General features: G+C 39.2%; 2 protein-coding genes across 6 annotated transcripts in view; one reads left to right on the plus strand and one right to left on the minus strand.

The window, feature by feature from the left end:
- The window catches only part of STPG1 (sperm tail PG-rich repeat containing 1), a 58,911-nt gene extending 53,815 nt beyond the window's left edge, over positions 1–5,096 (minus strand). For 2 of the 4 annotated variants that reach the window (XM_060205547.1, XM_007522583.3), the window contains exon 1: positions 4,960–5,096. The gene's annotated coding sequence lies outside the window, so the exon portion shown is untranslated. Of the gene's footprint in view, positions 1–3,893; positions 3,926–4,959 lie in introns of those variants that run through there. The other 2 variants (XM_060205549.1, XM_060205546.1) reach the window with 2 other exon arrangements.
- A 151-nt stretch (positions 5,097–5,247) lies between these two features.
- NIPAL3 (NIPA like domain containing 3) overlaps positions 5,248–26,421 on the plus strand; it is a 62,821-nt gene continuing 41,647 nt past the window's right edge. Inside the window, exons 1-2 of one of the 2 annotated variants that reach the window (XM_060205551.1) lie at positions 5,248–5,371; positions 8,737–9,079. In XM_060205551.1, the coding sequence (XP_060061534.1) occupies positions 8,987–9,079 (93 nt within the window). In that variant the 5' untranslated portion in view covers positions 5,248–5,371; positions 8,737–8,986. The remainder of the gene's footprint in view (positions 5,372–8,736; positions 9,080–26,421) is intronic. The other variant, XM_060205550.1, reaches the window with a different exon arrangement.

Genomic DNA, 26,421 nt, shown 5'->3' on the forward strand with positions numbered 1-26,421 from the left:
ACTGAAGATTCAGGCGCTGTACATATAACTTTATTGAGATAATTTCCACAAAAAATCACCAATTCTAAGTATGCAAAACTAAATTTTGGCACATATTTACAGTTTATTGATTAGTACCACAATTAAGGTATAAATACATTCATTACTCAAAAAGATATCAGAGTCTTCTTGTAATCACCAGCCTTGGCATCTGTGAGTCACTGAACTACTCTCTTTCAAAGCAGTTGCCTTTTCTAGGGCATCATGTATTTGTAATCATAGAGCTTATACTATTTGGTATCTGTCTTTTTTTCTCACTTAGCACAGTGGATCTTCTGAGACTCTTCCATATTGACGCATTTACCATTTACTCTTTGTCCCTACCGACCCCTGTTAGTAAACCTTACTGATTTTAGGGATTCTCATAGTTGTATAGGAGTGAAGTCTCATTGTCATTTTAATTTACATCTTTTCATATGCTTGTCATTTGTTTACTTTTTTATTGAGCTGTTTAAATCTTCTGCCATATAAATATTTTAAACAATTAATTAATTAGTTTTTTTAATTAAAGAAAAAAATTAAAATAATTAGTATTCAACCTCTGGCATTACATGTGCCAGAGTGACATTTTGGTCCTTTTTTTTTTTTTTAATTTCTTTCTTGGGGGATTAGTGGTTTAGAGTCAACAGTAAAATACAATAGTTTGTACATGCATAACATTTCCACATAACAATACAACCCCCACTATATCCAACTCTGCCAAAATCATGAAGTGTTACTTTTTAATTTTTATTTGTAAAATGGAAATATTAACAAGACCATAGGATGAAAAGGGTATAATTCCCACCACCAGAACTCTGTATCCCATCCCCTCCCTTGAAAGCTTTCCTATTCTTTATTCTTCTGGGAGTATGGACCCAGGATCACTATGGGGTACATTTTGGTTCTCTCTCTCTCTCTCTCTCTCTCTCTCCCTATTTTACTAAATAAATATATCTTTGGGTGGTGGGTTTGGTCTGGAACTATACTTTTTAACCTTAAAATATTGTAACTTACTATTAATCACAAAGAAAAAAAAATGAAAAAATAACCAATCGATTCAACTTATCATTAAATTATAAAATTGTCCTATTCTGAATGCACACCCTTTATTATATACATATTTTGGAAATATCAGCTCCCAGTCTGATACTTGCCATTTCCTTAAATCTTTCAAAGAGCAAAAGTTTTAATTTTTATAAAGTTGAATTCTTCTTTATTAAATAAATAACCTTATTTTATGGTTTATGATTTAGCTAATAAGTCTTGGCCTAATTCAAATTCACAAATATTTTCCCATCTTCTAGAACTTTTAAAGTGTTAGCTATTATGCTTAGTAGGTATAAGATCCATTCTTGAATTAAAGTTTATATAAATATAAAATAATGACCATATATTTCATTGCATTTGGGTATTCAACTGTTCCAGTAGCACTTGATCTATATGTCTATCTTTATACTAATAGCACAATATCTTGCTTTATAAATCTTGAAATCACATAGTTCCAACTTCGTTGTTTCTTTTCAAAATCATTCTAACTATACTAACTCTTATATTCTTTCCTTTTTAAGATTTCTTTTTTATTTTTAATTATCTTTATTTATTGGATAGAGACGGTCAGAAATTAAGAGGAAGGGTGAGCTATATATATATATAGAGAGAGAGAGAGAGAGAGAGAGACAGAGACACACCTGCAGCCCTGCCCTGCTTCATCACTCATGAAGCTTCCCCCTGCGGGTGAGAACCAATGGCTTGAGTCTGGGTCCTTGTGGATTGTACCATGAGTACTCAACCAGGTATGCCACCACCCAGCCCATATATTCTTTCCAATTACAATGTAATTTGTAGAACCAGCAAGTAAATTATTTTTGTCAAAAATAATTCTTGTTTTGATTTTGATTGCACTGAATCTAAAAAAACAAAGAGAATTAAACTTTGTTGAGTGTTAAGATATATTAACATGATCACTTCTATAGATTTTGGTCTTTAATTTCACAGTAATAATTCAATGTTATCAATGTACAGATATGATACATCTTTTCTTAAATTGACTTCTAAGTATCACAACAGAAAAAGTTCATAATATAACATGCTGTTAACATAGTAATAAAATTAATGTGTATATAGTCTTATATTTGTGAATCCTTGATAAACTAATATTTAATTTCTATTAAGTTTTTGTGAATTAGGAATTTCTACATATATATAATGATGCTGTATGTAAATGAAAAACTTTATTTCCAATTTTCATACTTGCTATTTCTTTTTATTACTATATTGTAATGATTAGGACATTCAGGACAATATTGTCCAGAAGTGGTAACAATGCAGATCCTTTTCTCATTACTTGAGTGGGAAAGCAGTCTTTTAACAGTAACTATGATGGTGTTAGTTATAGAGTTTTGCAGAAATTACTTTCAAGGTTATTATAGTGATTAAGAGTGAACTGAATTGAAGTAAGACATCCTGGATTCAAAGTCTGATCCTACCTTAATCCTCTATATATATAATTCCTTATACTGCCTTATTTTTCTCACAGCATGTCCACTATCCAATACCATCTTTTATATGTATTTATGTCTTTTTAAAATTTTAAAAATTATTTCTTCTCCCTTTTGTTGCCCTTGTTTATGTCATCGTTGTTGACTAGGACAGAGAGAAATGGAGAGAGGAGGGGAAGACAGAGAGGGGGAGAGAAAAAGAGACACCTGCAGACCTGCTTCACCACTTGTGAGGCAAGCCCCCTGCAGGTGGGGAGCCAGGGCTCAGTGATCCTTACTCCGGTCCTTGCACTTCGTGCCACCTGCGCTTAACACGATGCGCTACCGCCCGACTTCCCATTTCTGTCTTTTATGTTCCCCAATAGAAGGTTCATTGGTGAATTCCCAGTCCATTTCCTGACACACAGTAGTTGCGCCATAAGTATTTGTAGACTGCATAAATACTAAAGACACACACACACACACAAAAATACTAAAGAGACATTTTAACAATAGTATATGTAAATATATTCACAGTACAACATTTTCCTTTAGGTACGACATTCTATTAAGGATTTTATGCGAGGGGCGGGGTTGTGCAGAGGACTGAGTGACTTGTAAGTATGAAGTCCAAAGGTTGATCTTCCATTAACATATCTTTTCTTTTTCTTTTTAAAGAATTTATTCAGCTGAGGTATATTTCCCATTCTACTGTCTCTATACTGAATATACTTTATTACCCATTACAGTATTATTAGATATTATATATGCTTATACATATATTATTGCTCAGCATATAGCTAAATCACGCGCGTTGCTTACCCTATCTGGAATTTTATGAGATCTGCATGAGATCTGCATGACTGAGTTTTTTTTTTCTTGTGTCAGTTATATGCTATTAAACAAACTTTGCTAACATTTTTAATTTTTCAAAGCACCCTCAGCTAAATAAATCAGTTGATGTTTTCCAGAGACTGAGACAGCCAACTGGAGATCACTAGCTAGCTGCTAATTTCATCCTTTTGTTTTTCAGAGGAGTAAACTGGGGCCTGGAGAAGAGAAGGCCTTTGTTGAGGGGCACCCAAGGAGCTGGAATGGACCTAGACGTGAACTCGGTCCTGTGTCGTCCACTCACTGCCAAGCACAGAAACCCCAAATGTTTGTACACTTACAATTGAGATAGGGAAGTCTAACGCCCACACTCCTAAAAGAGCAGTGGAAAGGTGGTTTTCAGACAGGGGCTCCATGGCTTCTTTCCACCTAGAGAGCACCACCTACATCTGAACCCGTCTACCACACATCCCAGACAGGTCCGGAGTCTCAGGTTATTCCACCGGGATAGAGAGATACTCTTTACCACTCCAAACCCATCCTAGGACTGGGATAGCCTCCTACCTCTTCGTGTCTCCAGAATTCAATCTAAAAGGCTCCACCTCCCTGGCGCTATGGCAACCCACCTACAAAGACAACATTCTAGTCCCCTTCGGTCCGCCTCCTGAGTAACTATAACCAATGGTGTCTCCCGTTTCTCTAGCGTGGAAAGTTATTGACCAATCGTTACGGCGTGCTAAAAACCCCCAGGGAAGCTGCCAGAATTGTAGGCATTCTTGAAGTGACGCCTGAAAAATCTTGTAATTGAAAATGTCTGAGAAATGTGCGCACTCTGAAGTCCTACTACAAGGCATAATCTACGCGAACCTTAGTTCAAGTACCCTGTTTATAATAATAAGAAAAAAGAGTGATAGGGCCAACTGCAAAGACAACTATGTAGTGTGCTGAGCCCCTCTCTAGGCTTCAGAACAGTCACAGTGATGTTGTCATTTGTCCCTTCAACCCTCCCCACGCCTGTAAATTCAGGATGAAACCCAAGCACCGTGTGATAATCAGGCCCGTCCCTTTGTTTACAGCTCCTATCGCCCACACACCAGAAAAATCCCGCACTAATCATACTGCTCCTTGAACAGCTCCTCATTCTGCTCTCTTGACAGTCTTTCTGCCTCAAGATATCAACCATAACTGACCCTTGCTCATCTATCCCCTGCCCAAATGGCATTTATAATCTGTAAAATGAACTTGAGCTCCAGTTCTCATTGACAACCGGGAGTTGTGAGGATCTTAAATGAAAATGTGTGTAAACGAAAAAAGTGTGAGCTCTGTGTACATATAAATTATTCCATTTGAACATGACGGAAACATTCATCCAGTGCTGGGCTCATAGGGGTCCTTAGGTTTTTCTGGGAGGGTTGGGATAAACTACAGACAACAGGTGCTTTGGAGGACAGGCAGAAAGGGACGCATCTGACCCAGAGGAAGGCTCTTTGAAGGAACCAGGTGTTGAAGGATGTTAGAACTCGAAGACCTGCAAGGGTAGCTTTGCTGGGGTAAAACCCAGAGTGGCCCGCAGGATAGAAGGACACTGGCAGACTGGCCACCTGTCGGGCAGATGGAGATATACAATCACCTGAGCTCTTCTAGACAGTAGAAGAAGCAGAAGCAAGTTTGCGCCAACGTCCTTCCTGTGGCCTCTAGAGGCGACTCCCTCAGGTGAGCTGGACGCTCCAACCGGGCGTCGCCTCCCCCGGTCGCTCCTTGCGCTTCAAGCAAGCTTTGCCGCGCAGCCAATCAGCCGGGAGCTGTCCGCCCACCCCTTCTTCTGGCAGCCACTCACCTGTGCGAAACCCTCTCCAGATTCTGACTGGCAGGCAGTTTGGCAAATAAAATTGTAATCTTTGAAAGCAAAACACTGCAGCTGGACCCAGCAGCTCTGAGTTGGGCAAAGGAATTAAAGGAGGCTGTGCCTCCGGGTTGCCTGAAGCGTCCAAGTCAATTTTCAAAAAACCTTTGATAGGTAAACCTTGGAAGAAACGCCGCCGGTGAGTAGCGATTAAGATTGAGGGAGGGGACACTTGGACTCAGCCTTCGCTTCTTCAGGGAAGCCGAATACATTTGCAGTCGTCTAACGATCCCTTTAGTATAAATATCCCTTGCTGTCACTATCTTTGTCAGGTTTGAATCTCATCGCCTCGGAATGTTTGCGACGAGGATGAGAGGAGAAGTGGCATGGGTTTGCCTCAGGAGAGGTGATGTCAGGTTTTACCAAATCAGGAAGTGAAATGGACTAACTTTGTCCTAATGTATCCTTCTACTTGCCAGCTCGGGTTATAGCAGATGGTGAAGTTGGCAGGTGGAATGAGGAGAAGCATTCTTGATCTGTGTTGGCTGCTGAAGGTTGTAATATCCAACTCAAGGGGTGGGAACTGATTAGTGTAACCTTTTTTGTGAGCCAAAGCTTAGGAAAAGGAAGGCGCTTGTCGTGTAACTGGTACTCACCAGACTAGTAGAAGATCGGCAAGGGGTGGGAGAGGACATTTTGTAGTTTTTCTGTTGGAGCCAAAAATACTATACGGAACTTACTCTTATCAGCTATGAGCTGTGACTCTCTCATGCATAAAATCTACTCTGTGAGTTGGGTGGAATAATTCGTTGAGATAAGGTGCGTGTGCTGGAGTAGAAGTAAGCACCTAGTGAATTGTTTTTCCTTTCTTTCGTCAGTAACTCTGTGCACTAACCATGCGGTGGCTGGCAGCATAGCTGGCTACTTGCATCTTGGGCCTTGGAAAAAATGCTTTGAAGTCAAGGAAGGAGCATCACTAGGCAAAGGATGTGTGCCTTATAAGGGAGGGCAACTTGCACAAAGTTTCTCTGTATTCTATCTCAGAAGAGGCACAACTTTCTATCGATGCAAACAATGCCTCAGAGGCCTGGAAGTTCCTGATACAAAAAGGAAGATGCTTTTTCAAAAGCAAGTTATGGCTGTAACCCCCACCACACAAAGCAAAAACATAAATATCTACCTGGACAAATCAGACAGTCTAAAAGTTAGGAGGCCTGGATTTCCATCATCCCTTTAGCTTTATCCCCAAAGCCTGTTTGCTTTCTCTGACATCCTGTGAGTGGGGCTGGACATATCTGTTGTACCACTCTTCTTGTAGTTGATTAGATCTGAGCAAGCCATTCTGCTTTTGACCAAGAAGCAGTAACAGTACACCAGGCATGTAACAGGCCTACCTTCAGCCAGTAAGTAGAGATGTTTGGAGTTTACATCTACTCTGGACTAGATCTTGGGAGGGAACAGCTGAACATGGGATTTAGCAAACATCTTCCCAGAGTCTGTAGTTCAGTGTCCTCTTTTTGCTCCAGATTGAACACTTCCAGTGGTCTATCAGAGTTAGAGAAAGCCTTGGACTTTTTTTATCCTTTCTAAGGCTGTTATATTAGAAACCTTCAAGGAAGGATGTGTAAATTTAATACAACAATCCCCTTTTCACATGCACATACAGTATAATGAAGATTAATTATATTTTTCACAAGATTATCAGCATTTTCTTAGGTCTTTATAGTCAGGGAAGTCTGACTATAAGAAGTGAGTTATAAAGTTGTCTGATAATTGCACCTCATGCATATTTATATCTGAATGTGTAACCTCATCTGAAGGCAGCAGCAGCAAATTAATTTCCAGGCCCTTTGACAAGGTGAGACCTGGGCCAAATAGTTTTCACTTTAACCACTCTGCTATACCCTGCATCTTATGTGCAGATGGTAGACACAGTGTCAGTCCTGTGACATATGACTATGCTATACACACCAGGAACCAGAATTCCTGGGCTTCAGGCTAGATAACAGAAAGAACTGGATGCTACAAGAAATATAGGAGACAGCTTTGTGAAGCCTTGAGGTATGGAAGAGACTGCCTGTTTGATATATAGTAAGTCCTCAATGAACATTTGCTGCAAAAATGTATGAGAGAAAAAAAATATTTATGGATAAACTGGAAAGAATAAAATTAATGCCAATAATAGCTGACATTCATTAGCCAGTGCATGTATTTTATGTGCATTTTTTAAACCAGATAACCAATAGCTATTTCTCTCAACCCAATGTGGTAGGATGCTATTATCCATATTTTATAGCAAAGAAAACTGATTAAGATATTAAATGACTTGGCCAAGGTAAAGACAGCATATGGCAGATCAAAAAGTTTTAAACCTTTTTAGGTTAAAATAAATCTAGGTTCTACAATAGAATCTCTCTGTATAGATATAAACACACACACGGAGAGAAAGAGAGATTAAAAAAAAAGAAGAAAAGAAAGACCTTTTCATTTGTGATAGTGTTTTGGCCACGCCTCCCAGAACACTAGGGACACACTTCCTTCTTTATTTGATAGAAAATTTTGATACACACTGAAAATATAAGTCCAATGAAGTGACCAGGAATCACTCTCACTGCTGGTTGTACTTTAAGGCCACATGATAACCCCCACTTTACATATGAGGCAAGTTGAGTGTCACAGAGACAAAGTGATCTGGTCACACAAGTCTACCAACCTCACAGTTCAGTGGCAGCTCACCTGTGCTAGGGTGACCAACAGCAGCAAGCCAGTTCTTTTATGGGATTGCTTTTTCTCCTCATTCTCTGTTTTATGAGCTGGAACCCAGAAGTTCCCCTTTTGTGTTTGGTGGAATTTTTTTTTAATGATTTTATTTATCTTTTATTACTTTGCTGGGGAGTTAATGGCTTACATCACAAATATTGACACACTGGAATTTTTTTTTTTGAGGCCCGAAAGATAGATGTGGAAAGTATTATTCTTCTTATATAGAGGAGCCTATGGGAAATGGGAGGAACTAAATTAGGATATGGTGGGAGAAAGAGAGGTTTTAAGGACCAGGAAGCAAGTTTTTTTGAGGCATATCTTTATCATTTATCATGCCATTATTAAGGAGTCAAAAACATCATCTAATTTCTTTAATTATTTCATTTTTCTTACATTTGATAGGACAGAAATTGAGATGGAAGGGGAAAACAGTGAGGGAGAGAGAGACACCTACAGCACTGCTTCACTGCTCATGAAGCTTCCCCCCTGCAAATGTGGACCAGGGGCTTGAACCTAGATCCTTGCGCATGGTAATGTGTATGTTCAAACAAATGCACCACCACCCTGCCCTTTATTTTTTAATTATTTTATTTTTCTCATATTTGATAGGACAAGGGAAATTGAGAGGGATGGGAGAGGAGGAGAGGGAGAAAGAAAGAGACAATATAATTTTTTTAATGACCTCTTATCCATCTCAATTAGTGTATTGTCCCAATCGTGTTCTCTCTTCTCAGACAATAAAGCTAGCTTCGATGTTTCATTGTACATGCATTTTTAATGTTCTTCCTTGCTACCTTACAGCACCACAAGGATCAGAAAACAAATTCTGTGGGCTCGAGAGAGATCAAAATAGGTGCTTCTTTGAATAAAGAGGAGGAAAAGGCTGTCACTCGATCAAAAGGATCATAAGGACTTTTGTCACACAAGAACGTGATAGATGGTGGAAGGAGGTGACACCAAGAGAGAAGATGGCTTCCAGCTTCAGCCCTGCTTAGCGGCAGTGCCCACAACCCATCAAACCCAGCCTTGTGGGATGTGCCATTAGTTCACCATGGATGGAGCCCACAGTGTGGCCCTGCAGCTGCAACAGCTTCCACCCACAAGCAGTGCTGTCCCTGTGAGCGAGGGCTCCTTCTCCTACAAGGCAAGAGCTTTTGTCTCATTCCAGACTTTTGTCATTTTTTAACTTCTTCTGACAACATAGTAAAAGAGTGTATCATTGGCTAACAGATGTTCAGGGTCTAGATACCTGTGACTAGCAGAAATAAGCAGGCACTCCAAACACATAAGAGAGTATGTAATCAAAAGAAAAACTAATCCCAATACATAAGAGTAAGGAGGTAGAGGGCCAGCAAAAGAGCTCACTTGGATAATAAGCTGCTTTGTCATATGTGTGACCCAGGTTTGAGCCCAGTCCCCACCATGTTGAAGGAAGATTTAGTACTGTGGTCCTCTCTCTCTCTCTCTTCCTTTATCTCCCCCCCCCTCTTTCCCTCCCTCCATCCATGTCTCTATCTAAAATATAAACGACAAATAAATAAATAGGTAGAGAAAAAAATTAAGGAGTATACTTATACTTCAAAGAATTTTTTTTTTATCACCTCCTCCAGGGGCTGGAGAAATAACTTACCAAGTAGAGTACATACTTTGCCATGAACATAGCCAAACTTTGAGTCCCAACACCAAATGGAGTACCATGGTACCAGAGGAAGCTCCAGTACTGTATTATTTCTCCTTCTTTCTTATATGTCAACTGAGTAAAAAAGCTGGGGGTCAGGCGGTGGCACACCTGGTTAAGTACACACATTACAGTGTGCAAGGACCCAGGTGTAAGCCTCTGTTTCCTACCTACAGGTGTCTCTCTGTCTCTTTCCCTCGCTATCTTGCCCTCCTTTCTCAATTTCTCTCTGTCTCTATAAAGTTAATAAGTTAATTAATTAATTTTAAGAAGTCTACCCCAGGAGCCATGAAATCATGCATACATGAGACAGTGTACCATAAAAAAAATTAAAAATAAAAAGGAAAAAAAATCACCAACTCCATTATTTGGAGACAACCTTTATTCACTGTTCAGTATACTTCCTTCATTTTTTTCCCTTGGTATTAACAAACCTGGGATCAGATTTGCATTCAGTTTTGTATTTTAGTTGTTTCGCTTAACCTGGCTTGTGAAATATTTCTTCCATGACATTGAGCAGTGATTGGGAACATGCTTTTTGAATGATTGTTGAAATGCTGTATCAGAATTTTCTGAACATACCCCCATTGTTGGATGTTTAGGTTGTTCCTAATCTGGGGTAGCTAAACAGGGCTACAGTCAACTTCCCAAAGAGCACGCTCCAGGGCCAGGTGGTGGTGTAAATGATTGAGTACAACATTTCCAAAATGCATGGTCTTTTGCTGTCTTTAAGAATTGTCTGGTCCTGGGAGAGGCTCTTTCTGGTCAGCAAGGCCACAAATACTTGATTATCAAGAATATAGAAAATAAGATTATATATAGACTACAAATGGCCCAGTGATGAATGGGCCATTTGCCTAATAGGCAAATATGGAATCCAAGAAGACACAGAACACTCTCCCTGATAAATTTTTTAATAAGTTTTCATTTCATTTCACTGTTACTTTAATAAACACAATTTAGTCACTTCTTGCAAAAATATCTGTCAACAGAGCAAAGATAAATGATCCATAGTAACTTTACCAAAGAGCTTAAGCATGGAGGTAGGAGACTGACATATGAATAAAGCACTAAGAGCTAATAGGTATGGGGTGGAATAAAGTGAAGATGACCTAAGTTCAAGTCCCCACTTTGCTTCTTAGACATAATATTTAACCTTTCAGGTGGTAGGAATGCCTCCTTCTATCCCCCATGCCTCATCCCTTTAAGTTGTATGGAACAATGAAAAAGAACCTATCCCAGTGCCAAACATGTAGAAGGTACTAGCTCAAATTCTTTTTGTTTCCAAAGAGGAACAAAGTTCACAGTGCAGAAGAAGAAGGTGTAGTTAATTTTGCTTGGGGTTAGGGGAAAGTGCTTTTTCTTTTCTTTTTTGTCCTTCCCGGTTCAAGCCTCCGGCTCCCCACCTGCAGGGGAGTCGCTTCACCGCCTGTGAAGCAGGTCTGCAGGTGTCTGTCTCTCTTCCTGTCTACCTCTCCCTTCTCTCTCAATTTCTCTCTGTCTCTATCCAATAACAAATAAATAAATAAAGTTAAAAAATTAAAAAAAAAAACCTTTAGAAAAAAAAAAGACAGAATCTGGCACAAAAAACAGGGTTTCAGGGGTCAGGTGGTTGTCTAGCAGAGTGTACATGTGCACATCAAGCATAAGGACCCAGATTTGAGTCCCCAGTCCCACCTGCAAGGGGAAAGATTCAAAAGCAATGAAGCAGTGTTACTGATGTCACTCTTTCTGCCTCTCCCTCTCTTTTTCACTGTCTCTCACCCTCCAGAAATGGTAGAGTGATGCAGGCACTGAGCCCCAGCAACAACTCTGGAAGCAAAAAGTAATTATTTATTTATTTAAATATAATATAACAAAACACACCAAATCAGAGCTATAGAGCATGGCCTTTGAAACCAGAAACTTGACTTCAAGTCCCAGCTTTATCATTCTCTAACAATTTAGCATGGGAAGGAAATTTCATAGCTTTTCCTTGGTCCAGCTTTAAATCTATCCTATGGTTAATCATGAGGATGACCTGAATTTACAGATGAAGAAATTAAAGCTGCCTGCTCTACCCCCAGTTTCTACCTGTGGAAATCCTATCCATCCTTCCAGCTCCAGCTCAAATACCATCTATTCCACGAAGCCTTTGTTAGTTTTCCTGGTGGAAAAAAGAGGTCTTTTTGCATACTCCCATAGCCAGTCGTAATTGTTATAATGCTCATCTCCATAATAATAGCAGCTAACACTTGTTGAATATTGACTATATAACAAGGACTGTACTAATCTCCATAAAAGTTTAAGAGTAAGCATTATTTTACATATGAAAAAGCTGATGACACAGAGAGGCCTCCTCAGGCAGTTCTCACAAGCTGCTTCTCAGTGGGCACACCTCTTGTTGCTGGTGGTTGTTTTGTTTACTTTTATGAGATCAGGGCTATTGCTGGAGTGACTCCACCATTCCCAGTGACCTTTTTTTTCTTTTCTTTTCTTTTTGAAAGAGACAAAAAGAAATACAAGAAGTAAAGGGGGAGAGAGAGAGGGAGAGAGAAAGAGGGAGAGCCCTGCAGGAATGCTCCACTACTCATAAAGTTTCTCTTCTCTCACCTGCAGGGGAGTCGCTTCACAGGCGGTGAAGCAGGTCTGCAGGTGTCTATCTTTCTCTCCTCCTCTCTGTCTTCCCCTCCTCTCTCCATTTTCTCTCTGTCCTATCCAACAACGACGACAACAATAATAACTACAACAATAAAACAACAAGGGCAACAAAAGGGAATAAATAAATAAAATGAAATATTAAAAATAAAATAAAAAATAATAATAATAAAGTTTCTCTTCTGCAGGTGGGGACCAGGGTCTTGAACCCAGGTCCTGGAGCATGGTAGCATGTGTGCTCTGTTGGATGTACCATCACCTGGCCTAGAAATACCTATCGTTTCAGCCTCACTTTTTTTTTTAACATTTTTTTCCTTTATTGGGGGACTAATGTTTTACAGCTGCCAGTAAATACAATAGTTTGTACATGCATTAATATTTTTTTTCTTAAGGGACAGAGTTACTGATTCTGAGGTTCAGTGTCTCTTCTAGGTTATCCAATCCTGTGTACTTATAAATAACACTTTAAAGAACTTCCATGGACTCTTCTGGGGTGGTTCCTCAGTAAAAAGAGGAGCTCTGTGGGTTTAGAAAGCAGTGTCCAGGGGTGGAAGCTGTACCTGCACTGTCCTTCTGACATGGACATCCTCCTTTTGCAATTCTGAGATTTGAAGGAGGAACTTGATGTCAAGAGTGCTGTTATCTCCTCAACTCTGAATTACCCTTCACCAAAAGAGGGTGTCTAAGTGTTCAAAACTGTATGATTCCTGGGCTGGTAGCAACATCTTTGCTAGAATTTAAAGTGCTCATAAAACTGAGCCAGTCACTTCATGAGAGTTTAGAGGGGGCGAATAATTAGTGTGGAGGAGATCCTTTGAAAAGCTTGGATGAAAAAGCATAAGTTATACTGTTATTAACCATAGCTGTGTGTAGTCATTTATTATTCATGGAGATAATATGCTTGTAGAAATGACTTTTTAAAAGCAACCCCATCTGCCTCTGTTATCAGTGGAGACATATCACTTACAAGGTAGGGTTATTATTATTATCTTTTTTTTCCAAATATATTTACCACCTTTGAAGGACATTTCAGAGATGACAATGGCAGACAGTGTGAATGGGGTAATTTTCATCTGGCTACTAGAAGCTAGACCTTTAGCTTCAGATCCACCCATCATCACCTTGGACAAGTTGTTTACCTTCTGAACTTTTGTTCAGCCTGTCAACCTTTCTGCTAAAAAATAGCATTTGAGGGGAGTTGGGCGGTAGCACAGTGGTTAAGTGCAGGTGGTGCAAAGCACAAGGATGGGAGGAAAGATCCCGGTTCGAGACCCCTGCTCCCCATCTGCAGAGGAGTCGCTTCACAGGTGGTGAAGCAGGTCTGCAGGTGTCTATCTTTCTCTCCCCCTCTCTGTCTTCCCCTCCCCTCTCCATTTCTCTCTGTCCTATCCAACAATGACGACAACAATAATAACTACAACAATAAAGCAACAAGGGCAACAAAAGGAAATAAATATTTTTTTAAAAATAGCATTTGTACTAGCACTAACTACAAAGAGTTGTTTGTGGACCCAAGGTACATAGAAAGGACTTAGTGGGGGCCCAGTGGTGACAAACCAGGTTAAGTGCACATGTTACCATGTACAAGGACCCAAGTTCAAGCCCCCAGTCCCCAAATGAGGAAGTTCATGGGTAATGGCTAATGCTGCAAGTGTCTCTCTTTCTCTCTCCCTCTCTATTTTCCCCTTCCCTTTCAACTTCTGTCTATCAAATAAAACAAATAAATTTTTGAAAAAGAGAAGAAAGGACTTAGTGCCACTCCTGGTATATACATGTATTTGATTTAACCAATAAGATGGGGAGTGGAGAGAGGCTGGGAGGATAACATAATGGTTATGTAAACAGACTCTCTTGCCTGAGGCTCCAAGGTCCCAGTTTCAATCATGCATGCCACTATAAGCCAGAGCAGAGCAGTGCTCTGGTAAAAAAAATAAATAAATAAAAATAAAATTATTTATATATATATATATTTTTAACTTTTTTATATTTATTTAATTTATTTATTCCCTTTTGTTGCCCTTGTTGTTTTATTGTTGTAGTTATTATTGTTGTTGTCATTGTTGGATAGGACAGAGAGGGATGGAGAGAGGGAGGGGAAGACAGAGAGGAGGAGAGAAAGATAGACACCTGCAGACCTGCTTCACCACCTGTGAAGTGACTCCCCTGCAGGTGGGGAGCCAGGGTTCGAACCGGGATCCTTATGCTGGTCCTTGTGCTTTGCGCCACCTGCGCTTAGCCCGCTGCACTACAGTCCAACTCCCTATTTATATATATTATCAATAAAATGTCTATATTGAATTAATACTCAGGAGTTCTAAGTCAAAGAAGTCTTAACAATGCATTTAATTATACACTTTACATTTTTTATTGTAGATAAGTATCACAGGTGCTGTCCATAAAATGTTTACATGTTAAAAGATACACTTTTTAAAAGATCTATTTTATTTTATATCATTGGGTCTCACTGCTCCAAACTGGCTTTTTCAGATAGACAGGGCTGGGAATATATAAATAATTGTTATGCAAAAAGACTTTCGTATTTAAGACACCAAAGTTCCCAGGTTCAATCCCCAGCACCACCATAAACCAGAACTAAACAGTGTTCTAGTAAAACAAACTAGAACGACAACAGAGGGATAGACAACACAGCATTAAAGCTGCTTCCAGTGTGGTATCAACCAGGCACAAACCTGGGTCATGTGTGTGACAAAGCAGCCGCATTATCCAGGTGAACTATTTTCCAGCCCATTTATTTATTTTCATAAATAAATGAGAGGCTGAGAAATACCAGAGCACCACTCAGTTCTGGCATATATTGGCACTGAGGGTGCCAATATATATTGACAACTTCAGGGATCTCATGCATGTAAGTTCAGTGCTCTAATGTTGACATATTTCCCATCATAGAATCTTTAATAGTGTTTTTGCTATTTACACTGGTTTATTCTTGTGAGATGTACAATTTTCATTTCTTAGTTTCCCCCATTCTTACCTTCCCCATGAAATAAGTGTTGATTTGTCTATATGACCACAGATGCTTATTTCCTTTTATTTCCTCTTGGCAAGTGGTTAACATACATTCTCATGCAGCCTTGTGGATTTAAACAACATTTCATCCGAGGGCAGCTAGACCTCTCTGGGTAAAAATAATATAGCAGGAACTAGTTATAGGTTGAACCATATGAAATTGCCACTTTTTATAGGCAAAGAGAGCTAAATATTAGCAACCACTTGTACTTCACTCTAACATCAAATTCTTTGTCCAAATTATCTCTGGAAGTTAATGCAGCAACTCTGAGAGAAGAACGTTGTCATCTCACCTAGGGAAAATGAACCTGAGTTTATTGAGGCAAATCTGTTGAGTCCTCCTGTCCTCGAACTTGCAGACATAAGATTCCATGGGTCCTCTGAATAGCCCTTCATAAGGCCTCAGGTTTCTGAACAACTCCAGGAGCCCATTTCCAGCTCCCTTTTATCTCCCTTAATGTGGAAAAGCAGCTTTGAGGTGTGTTGGAACAGAAATCAGAATCCTTTTGTCTCCTACCCAAGGTACTTCCTGTAGGCTGGCTGCCAGATAACTTTCTAGCTGTTACTCATTAGCCCAGGTAAATGGAGTTACTGGTCAGAGCACCTGCCTGGCCAGGTCTCTGTTTCTCATGAGGTTGAGGGCTTTGCTTTGATTCTAAAGTATCATTTTCTGATAGAAACAGGCTGGGAGTATGGATTGACCTGTCAATGCCCATGTCCAGTGGAGAAGCAATTACAGAAGCCAGACTTCCCACTTTCTGCTCCCCATGAAACTCTTTGGTATATATTCCCAGAGGGATAAAGAATAGGCAACCTTCCAATGGAGGGGATGGGATACAGGACTCTGGTTGTGGGAATTGTATGGAATTGTACCCCTCTTATCCCACAATCTTGTCAATCATTATTAAATCACTGATAATTTTTTTTTTAAAAAGAGTCACTTGTCATGAAAGGTTTCCTTTGAGGTCCTCAAATGATCCTCTAAAGAAACACCTTGGTGGCTAGGAGATAACTCACTGTACCAGCCCCTGGCCACTACTTGGGTACACCATGCAAAAAGGAAGCTTAGTGAGCAGTGGAAAGGTGCTGTGGTATCTCTCCTGTATCTGTCTCCCACTGTTTTTCACCCTCTATCTGGATAAAAAGTAAGAGAAAGACCACTGGGAGCAGTGAAATCACACAGGTGGAAAACACAATAAAAGCCCTGGTGGTGAGACAAAGAGAGAGGGGTCAGGGGAGGCAGGCAGGCAGGCCTATATTCTTTACACATTCTTTTAGTTGATGTCAAAAACTGAAAACTTTTCAAGGTCTGGCTAGTAGTGCACTCAGTTGAGCACACAGGTTAGTATGTTCAAGGACCCTAGTTAGAGCCCCTGTTCCCCACCTGTCGAAGGGAGGGTGTTTCACAGATCTGTACGTATCTTTTTTTTGGTAAGGTTTTTTTTTAAGATTTTTTAAATATTTATTTATTCCCTTTTGGTGCCCTTGTTGTACTTATTATTGTTGTTATTGATGTTGTCGTTGTTGGATAGGACGGAGAGAAATGGAGAGAGGAGGGGAAGACAGGGAGAGAGAAAGACACCTACAGACCTGCTTCACCGCTTGTGAAGCGAGGCCCCTGCAGGTGGGAAGCCAGGGGCTTGAACCAGCTTGCGCTTTGAGCCACGTTCGCTTAAGCCTCTGTGCTACAGCCCAACTCCCGGTATCTATTTTTTTTTTAATTTAATTTTATTATTATTGAATAGAGACAGAGAGGAATTGGGGGGAGGGAGAGATAGAAAAGGAAAGAGACACCTGCAGCCCTGCTTCACCACTCATGAAGCTTTCCCCCTACAGGTGGGGACTAGGGGCTTGTACCTAGGTCCTTTTGCACTGTAGTGTGTGAGCTTAACCAGATACACCACTGCCTGGCCCCTGTAGTTCATATTCTCTCTCTCTCTCCACATATATGTAATTCTTTTTTTTTAATTTGATAGGACAAAGAGAAATTGAGAGAGGAGGGAGGAAAGGGATAGAAAAGAAAGTTTTACATGTCCCAGAGAGAAGGATAGAGATAAATAAGCCAGAGGCTACTCTGGTGGAGAGGATCCAACTGAGAACTTCAGGCATGAAAGCCCAATGCTCTACCAACTGAGCTATTTCCCCAGCTGCTACTTTTTTTTTTCTTCCAGTAAAGTACTGGAGAATGAACCCAGGACTTCATGCATACACAGAATTGCTGAGATACCACCCCAACCTAACTTCTACTCTGCATTTTTAGAGAGAAAGATAGAAAGAAAGACACCCTGTCACTTCCATCATCCATGATGTTCTCAGATGTTCTGTTAATTAACTAAAATGAGAGAGTTTAGCATCAATTCTGTTACAAGTTTTGGATTTTATAGCTGGCATCCTGAGAACCTCTTTCACATAGGTAAGTGTCTATAATAGAAATATAATCACTAAATTCTTTCAACTCCTTCTAAGTTATACATTCTTACATAATGGCAAACTATTTTTATTGAATTATTAGCTGGTAATATGATTAGAACCTCCTTCATTTTGTTCAAAACAAAATGCTAGACACACTTAATTTAAAACAAAAGTTTTTTTGGTTTCACAGTTTTTATGAAGTTTATCAAAAAGACATTCTCAATTATGACTTGGAAATACTCTGAATTAACATGTATATCTAAAAAGCATTTAGGAACCAGGAATGCCATTAATTTTACTTCATTTTGCCTATTTGCACATTATAATGCATAGATTTTTTTGTGTCTATAAATATATATGCATGTATATATGTATATAAATACGTATCAATTATAAATCTCTTGTTGCTCTTTTCAAAGCTTAGAGCTATAAGTATAATCTAATTAACAAAACTAGACTTTATTGTCCAAATATCAGTTAGATCAGTCTCTCCAATTTCATAATGCCCAAACAAGGGCCGAAGTATCCCATTCTTATGCCTCAACACAAATGTATAAGAGAAAGAAAGAAAATTATCCCTATAATATGTACTTATCATAAGAGAAATCTCCCAGGAAACAAAATTTCCTTTAAATTCCTGGTAACTTTACAACTTGGAGCAAAGTACCAGAGTAAGATTCTACATGAGTGTGAGATAAGCCTTCCTTTCTTTAATAAAATAAGGAAAAGCTATTGGTACAAGGGGAAAAAAAAAAAAAAAGATACCATCAGAAACTAGCAAAGTCCATAGAAGGAAATGCGGCTATGGTGATTGGCATCCTCTATTCTGAGGCATGTAGTCTTTTCTTTTAGACCTTAACATCCTCCTTTCACTTTTAGAAACACAATGCTAATGTCATGCTGAGTCTTAGCATCCTTAGTCCTCAGGGAAGTACAAGTCAAAACCACAACTAGATACTACTTCACACAGAGTAGGAAGGCTATCATAAAAAATATTGATATTTGAAAAAGGAAAATAACAATAACTGGCAAGATCATTGAGAAATTGGAAACCTCCATTTGTGAGAATATAAATTGGTATAGTCACTATGGAAAATAGTTTGGCAGTTTCCTCAATAGGAAACTTTAAAATTAAAATGGCACACTGGAAAATGTATGTATTTAATACAAAAGGAGGAAGTAGCAAAGGAACAGAGGAACAAACAGAGATACAAGACATACAGAAAACAAAAAACAAAAGAAGGTTGTACAATCTTGCAAGTATACTAAATGCCACTGCATTCTACAGTTTCAGATGGCCAGTCTTATAGTATGTGAATTTTTTTTATTTTTTATTTAATTTATTTATTTAAGAAAGGAGACATTAACAAAATCATAGGATGGGGGGTACAATTCCACACAGTTCCCGCCACCCAATCTCCATATCCCATCCCCTCCCCAATAGCTTTCCCATTCTCTATCCCTCTGGGAGCATGGACCCAGGGTCTTTGTGGGTTGAAGAAGGTGAAAGGTCTGGCTTCTGTAATTGCTTCCCTGCTGAACATGGACATTGACTGGTCGATCCATACTCCCAGTCTGCCTCTCTCTTTCCCTAGTAGGGTGGGTCTCTGGGGAAGCAGAGCTCCAGGACACATTGGTGGGGTCTTCAGTCCAGGGAAGCCTGGCTGGCATCCTGATGGCATCTGGAATCTGGTGGCGGTGTAATGAAGCTGAACGGTTGTCATTCCACACCTGAAGTCTCTGGACGCAGTCTGAGCTGAAGCATGTTGAGGTGGCACTCATTGTGTTGCTTAGGTTGCGATTGGCAGGTGCAATATTATTTGATAAGAATTGGGAGAAGCATGCAGGAAAGTGGGCCCTACCCTAGGGTCCCAGGACTGGGGGAAGTTTAGGCTCTATAGTGGAAATGTGAGGTTCCTGCTGTCTTAGGGTTCAAGAAGACAATGGATAGTTATTGTTAACATCACATTATTTGGTAATTGGGTTAACTTTGAGAAGTCCCTTTGTTAGACATACAATCAATTTTTCCCCCTCTCATATTAATTAAATAGTTACTTGTATGACTATAATTTAATAGGAGTATAAACACCATTCCCACCACCAAAAGATTGTGACCCATCCCACCCCCCTGCAGGCCCAGGAAGCCGCATGTCCACCCTCCCCCTCACCACAGGGTTTTTACTTTGGTGCCCTACTTTCAATTTAGTCAGATCCTGCTTTTAGTTTCCCTTTCTGATCTTCTTTATCAACTTCTGTTTATGTGTGGGATCATCCCATACTCATCTTTATCTTTCTGACTTAGCTCACTTAACATAATTCCTTCTAGCTCTGACCAAGATGGGTCAGAGAAGTTGAGTTCATTGTTCTTAGTAGCTGCATAGTATTCCATTGTGGATATATACCACAGCTTTCTCAGCCACTCATCTGTTGTTGGGCACCTGGGTTGCTTCCAGGTTTTAGCTATTATGAATTATGCTGCTATGAGCATAGGAGTACACACATCTTTTTGGTTGGGTGTTATGGAGTCCTTGGGGTATAACCCCAGGAGAGGAATTACTGGATCATATGGAAGGTCCATGTCTAGCCTTGTGAGAGTTCTCCAGACTGCTCTCCACAGAGGCTGGACCAATTTACATTCCCATCAGCAGTGCAAAAGGCTTCCTCTGTCCCCACAGCCTCTCCAGCATTTGTTGCTACTGTCCTTTTTGATGTACACTATTCTTACAAGAGTGAGGTGGTATCTCAATGTTGTCTTTTTGCATTTCTCTGACAATCAGCGACCTGGAGCAGTTTTTCATATGTTTGTTAGCCTTTTGGATCTCCTCTGGTATGAATGTTCTGTTCATATCCTCTGCCCATTTATGGATGGGGTCATTTGCTTTTTTGGTGCTAAGTTTGCTGAGCTCTTTGTATATTTTTGTGATTAGTCTCTTGTGTGATGTATGGCAAGTGAAGATCTCTTCTCCCATTCTGTGAGGGGTCTCTTTGTTTGTGTGATAGTTTCTTTGGCTGTGCAGAAGCTTTTCAATTTGATATAGTCCCATTTGTTTGTTTCTGCTTTAGTCTTTCTTGCAATTGGGTTTGTTTCATCAAAGATGTCCTTGAGGTTTAGGTGGGAAAGTGTTTTACCAATGTTTTCCTCTAAGTATTTGATTGTTTCTGGTCTAACATCCAGGTCTTTAATCCATTTGGAGTTGGTTTTTGTTTCTGGTGAGATAAAGTGGTTCAGTTTCATTCTTCTGCATGTTTCAACCCAGTTTTCCTGGCACCATTTATTGAAGAGAGCCTCCTTCTTCCATTTAATACTTTGGGCTCCCTTATCAAAGATTAGATGTCCATAGATGTGGGGGTTTAATTCTGTACTTTCAATTCTGTTACACTGGTCTGTGTGCCTATTTTTGTTCCAGTAACATGCTGTTTTGATTATGATGGCTTTATAATATAGTTTGAGGTCTGGGAGTGTGATGCCTCCATTTCTGTTTCTTTTCCTCAAGATGGTTTTGGCAGTTCTAAGTGTTTTCTGGTTCCAGATAAATGATTGTAGTGTTTGTTCTATTCTCTTAAAGAAGCTTGGTGGAACTGTGATGGGTATTGCATTAAATTTGTATATGGCTCTGGGGAGAATATTCATTTTGATGATACTTATTCTTCCAATCCATGAGCATGGGATATCTTTCCATTTCTTGGTATCAGTTTCTATTTCCTTGAATAGTGACTCATTGTTTTCAGTATACAAGTCATTCACTTCTTTGGTCAGCTTTACTCCTAGGTATTTTATTGAATGGGAGTGATTTCTGGATGTCTTCTTCTTCAGATTTAGTGTTTGCATAAAGAAATGCCACTGATTTTTGTACATTGATTTTGTAGCCTGACACCTTGCTATATTGCCTAGTAACTTCCAGTAGTTTTCTACTGGATTCTTTAGGTTTTTCTATGTATACTATCATATCATCTGCAAATAGTGAGAGCTTGACTTCTTCCCTTCCGATTTATTTTCTTTTGATTTCTTTCTCTTGCCTGATTGCTATGGCAAGAACTTCTAATACTATGTTGAAGAGTAATGGTGACAGTGGACAGCCCTGTCTAGTTCCCGATCTGAGGGGGAATGCTTTCAGCTTCTATCCATTGAGTATGATGTTGGCTGTAGGTTTGCTATATATGGATTCCACTATCTTGAGGAATTTCCCGTCTATTCCCATTTTTGTAGGGTTTTGAGCATGAATGGGTGTTGGATTTTGTCAAAGGCTTTCTCTGCATCTATTGAGATAATCATGTAGTTTTTGGCTTTGCTTTTATTGATGTGGTGAATGACATTGATTGACTTACGGATGTTGAACCAACTTTGCATTCCTGGGATAAATCCCACTTGGTCGTGATGAATAATCTTTTTGATATGCTGCTGTATCCGGTTGGCCAAGATCTTGTTTAATATTTTGACATCTATGTTCATCAGAGATACTGGTCTGTAGTTTTCCTTTTTTGTTCTGTCCCTATCTGCTTTTGGTATCAGGGTGATGTTGGCCTCATAGAAGGTGGAAGGGAGTGTTCCTGTTTCTTCGATCTTATGGAAAAGCTTTAGAAGTATGGGTACTAACTGTTTCCTGAAGGTTTTGTAGAATTCGTTTGTGAAGCCATCTGGTCCAGGACTTTTGTTGTTGGGGAGATTCTTAATAACGGATTCAATTTCTTTGTCTGTGATTGGTGCATTTAGGTTTTGTAATTCTTCTTGGTTCAGTTTTGGAAGGGCATATGTTTCTAGGAATTGTTCCATTTCTTCCAGATTCTCTAACTTGGTGGCATATAGTTCTTCATAGAAATTTCGCATGATTTTCTGGATTTCTGTGGTGTCAGTTGTGATATCTCCTCTATCGTTTACAATTCTATTAATTTGAATCTTCCCCCTTTTTTGTTTAGTAAGTCTGGCTAGGGGCTTGTCAATTTTATTTAATCTTTCAAAGAACCAACATTTGGCTTCATTGATCTTCTGTATGGTTCTCTTATTTTTGATGTTGTTTATTTCTGCTCTAATTTTAGTGATTTCTGTCCTTCTGGTTGCTTTAGGGTTCCTTTGTTCCTCGTCCTCTAAGTCCTTGAGGTGTGCAGTAAGGTCGTTTATTTGAGCTTTTTCTTGTTGTGATTGTATGACTATGAGTTTCCCTCTCAATACTGCTTTAGCTGTGTCCCAAATATTTTGATAGGTTGTGTCTTCATTTTCATTTGTTTCCAGGAACATTTGAATTTCTTGCTTGAGTGACTCTCTGACCCAGTGGTTCTTAAGCAGTATGTTGTTTAGTTTCCAAATTTAATAATTTTAATAATTTTGTGTCTTTTAATAATTTTGTTTGTTGTTAAATGTTATCTTTTCTCCACTGTGGTCTGAGAAGATACTTGGAATGATTTCAGTTCTCTTGAATTTATTGATGCTGTCTTTGTGGCCTAACATGTGGTCTATCCTTGAGTATGTGTTGTGTGGATTTGAGAAGGATGTGTATTCCAGTTTTTTGGGGTGAAGGGCTCTGAAAATGTCCAGGAGGTCTAGTCTGACCATCTCTTCATTTAATTCTCTTCTTTATTGATTCTCAGCTTTGTTGATCTGTCTAAGTGTGAGAGTGGGGTGTTAAAATCTCCCACTATTATTGTATTACTATTGATGTATTTTTGAAGTTCTTTCATTAGGTGCTTGATGTATTTATATGGTCCCTCATTAGGTGCATAGATGTTAATAATTGTTAAGTCTTCTTGGATGATTGATCCTCCAATCATTATGTAATGTCCTTGTCTATCTTTTATTACTTTATTTAATTTAAAATCTGTTGTGTCAGAGATGAGAATGGATGTTCAGCCTTTTTTGATGGTCCATTAGCCTGTATGATAGTTTTCCATCCTTTCACTTTAAGTCTGTGTTTATCTTGTTGTGTCAGATGGGATTCTTAGAAGCAGCATATGGTTGGATTATGTTTTCTGATCCAGCCTCCCACTCTGTGCCTTTTGATGGGTGAGTTTAAGCCATTGACATTTATTAATATTATGGATTTAATGTATTGTAGTGCCATTGTTCAACAAATTTTTATTTGCTCTGATATATGGCAAGTATTATAGTGAAGTTCTTGTTTATGAGAGGTCTTTTAGAACCTCTTTTTCAGGGCAGGTTTGGTGATGGTTGCCTCATTTAACTGTTGTTTGCCTAAGAAGGTTTTGATTCCTCCATCTAGTTTGAATGAAAGTCTAGCAGGATATATTATCCTTCGTTGAAACCCTTTTTCATTCAGGGCTTGATAGATATCTTTCCATTCTCTTCTGACGTTTAGAGTTTGAGTGGAGAAGTCTGCTGATGGTCTTATGGGTTTTCCCCTGTATGTGACTTTTTGTTTTTCTCTTGCAGCCTTTAGGATCCTTTCTTTATCCTTACTTCTTCTCATTGTGACTATGATGTGTCTTGGTGTCTTCAGGTCTGGGTTGATTCTGTTTGGAACTCTCTGGGCCTCTTGAATCTTAATGTCCTTTCTGTTGTTCAGGTCTGAGAAGTTTTCTTCTATAATTTCCTCTAGATGTTTGCTTCCCCTTCCTCTCTTTCTTCCTCTGGAAGGCCAATTATACGAATGTTACTTCTTTTGAGATCATCCCATATGCCTCTGCTGTTGTTTTCAGTATCTCTCAATCTCTTTTTGAGCTCTTTCACCTCTTTCTTAGTTTTCTCTAGCTCATCCTCTGTCTGACTAATTCTGTTTTCTGCTTCTGTTAGTCTGCTTTCCCTTCCCTCAGCTGCTTTCTTCAGTTCAGCTATTTCAGCTTTCAGTTCTCTAATTGCCTCAAGGTAATCAGTATTTTCCTTGAGGGTCTCATCTGTTGTTTCCCTAATACTGCCATTCCTTTCCCCAAAAGTTGTTTTCATTTCTGTGATTAATAGTTTATTATTGCTTGCATACTTTTCTTATCTATAGTTACTTTTGGCTGATTTGTAGTTTCTTCTGGGCTCTTGTCTTCATTCATTGTAGTAGCAGTTTTATTTGCTCTTGATCTACCCATTTTTTTGATTAATGTGTTTCTTATTTTTATGTTCTATTGTTCCTCAGTTGTTGTGTTTTGAATACAAGCAATACTATACTAAGTACCTTTATGACAAATGCAATCACCAACCTCATAAATTACAATAGCAACTGAAGCAAGGATTGAAGCAGTTTAACCACTACCAGTTAGCCGAACAATGTCTCCTGTCCATGAAAAAATAGCAACCAAGTCCAAGTGAATAAGAAAGAGAAAGGAAAAAAGGGCTAGCAAGAATAGACAATTATGTCAATCTACTATCCACTGTATATTCTAGGAGTAGCAAGAGGAGAAAGGGAAGTAGAGCAGAGATACACACATAAAGAGTCCACTCTGAGTCAGATTCACAAATGAGTATCAGTGAATTAAATAATAATTTAAATAATTCACAAATGAGTGTCAGTGAATTAAATAATAATTTAAATAATTCACAAATGAGTATCAGTGAATTCAGAAAGCTGAAGAAGGAGGAAGGAAGAAAGGAAGACAAGAATAAGAAAAAGAAAAAAAGAAAAGAAAGAAGAAAAATGAGAGAGAAAGGAAAAATGATAAGAAAAAGAACTCTAATAGAGGTGTGAAAGCAAAGATTTATTTTTTTTAATTTTATTTTTTAATTAGCTAGGAGGAGGGAGAAGGGGAGAGTGGGTAGAGGAGGTAGGAGTAGTGAAACAAGTTCCTCTCGCAATATATAAGACACCCGGTCCCCTAGCAATGGAAAATACACTAAGAGTTAATTCTGGTCAACCTGAAGGAGGGAGGGAAAGGGATATACATATATATAATATTAATAATAAAAAAGAGCAGAGTAAAAAACGTGTCCTGTCTTCAGCTTGGATGGCTCCAGATTGCCTCAAGCCACCTGAGCAGAGGCAGCTGATTGTTAAGAAAATAAAATAACAAAACAAAAAAACAAAACAGAAACACCTCCAGGCAGTCTTTCCCTTTTGTAGGTCCAATTGGCCACTTAGACAGAAAGAAAAAGGGCCAAGGGTTTCAGAAAGGAACAGGATTAGAATGAAACCCCTGTTGAGCTAGGAATCTTGGTAAAGAAAGAAGCTCAACTGAGGAGCCTGCTAGGAGCAGCTCTCTGGCACCCAGGGTCTGGTTATGGGGGGGGGGTGCACTTCGGGAATAATAAAAAAATTTCCTTTCTTTTTTCTCTATTTTTTAACCCAAATTGAGCTATATTCACCCCCTTGGTGTCACAACTAGGACCCCGTATTTACTGTCCTGCTGAAGGCAAAAAATCCTACTGTTTCCAGCAGATGTTGTCGGAGCTCAGACCAGTAGCTACTTCTCAGTTGTTATCTTGGCTCTGCCAGCCTAGTATGTGAATTTTATCTCTACTTTAAAAAAAAAATTTATATTTATTTACTTATTTTCCCTTTTGTTACCCTTTTTTTAAAATTTTTGTTGTAGTTATTATTGATGTCATCGTTGTTAGGACAGAGAGAAATGGAGAGAGATGGGGAAGACAGAGAGGGGGACAGAAAGATAGACACCTGCAGACCTGCTTCACTGCCTGTGAATTGACTCCCCTGCAGGTGGGGAGCCAGGGACTCCAACCGGGATCCTTATACCTTATACGTTCTTTGCACTTTGCATCACTTAGCTTAACTCACTGCAACACCACCAGACTTCCTTATCTCAACTTTTAAAAATGGTTGAAGGACCTGGATGCACATTTC

This window comes from Erinaceus europaeus, chromosome 13 (assembly GCF_950295315.1).
Source record: "Erinaceus europaeus chromosome 13, mEriEur2.1, whole genome shotgun sequence".
In the NCBI taxonomy this organism is placed as follows: domain Eukaryota; kingdom Metazoa; phylum Chordata; class Mammalia; order Eulipotyphla; family Erinaceidae; genus Erinaceus; species Erinaceus europaeus.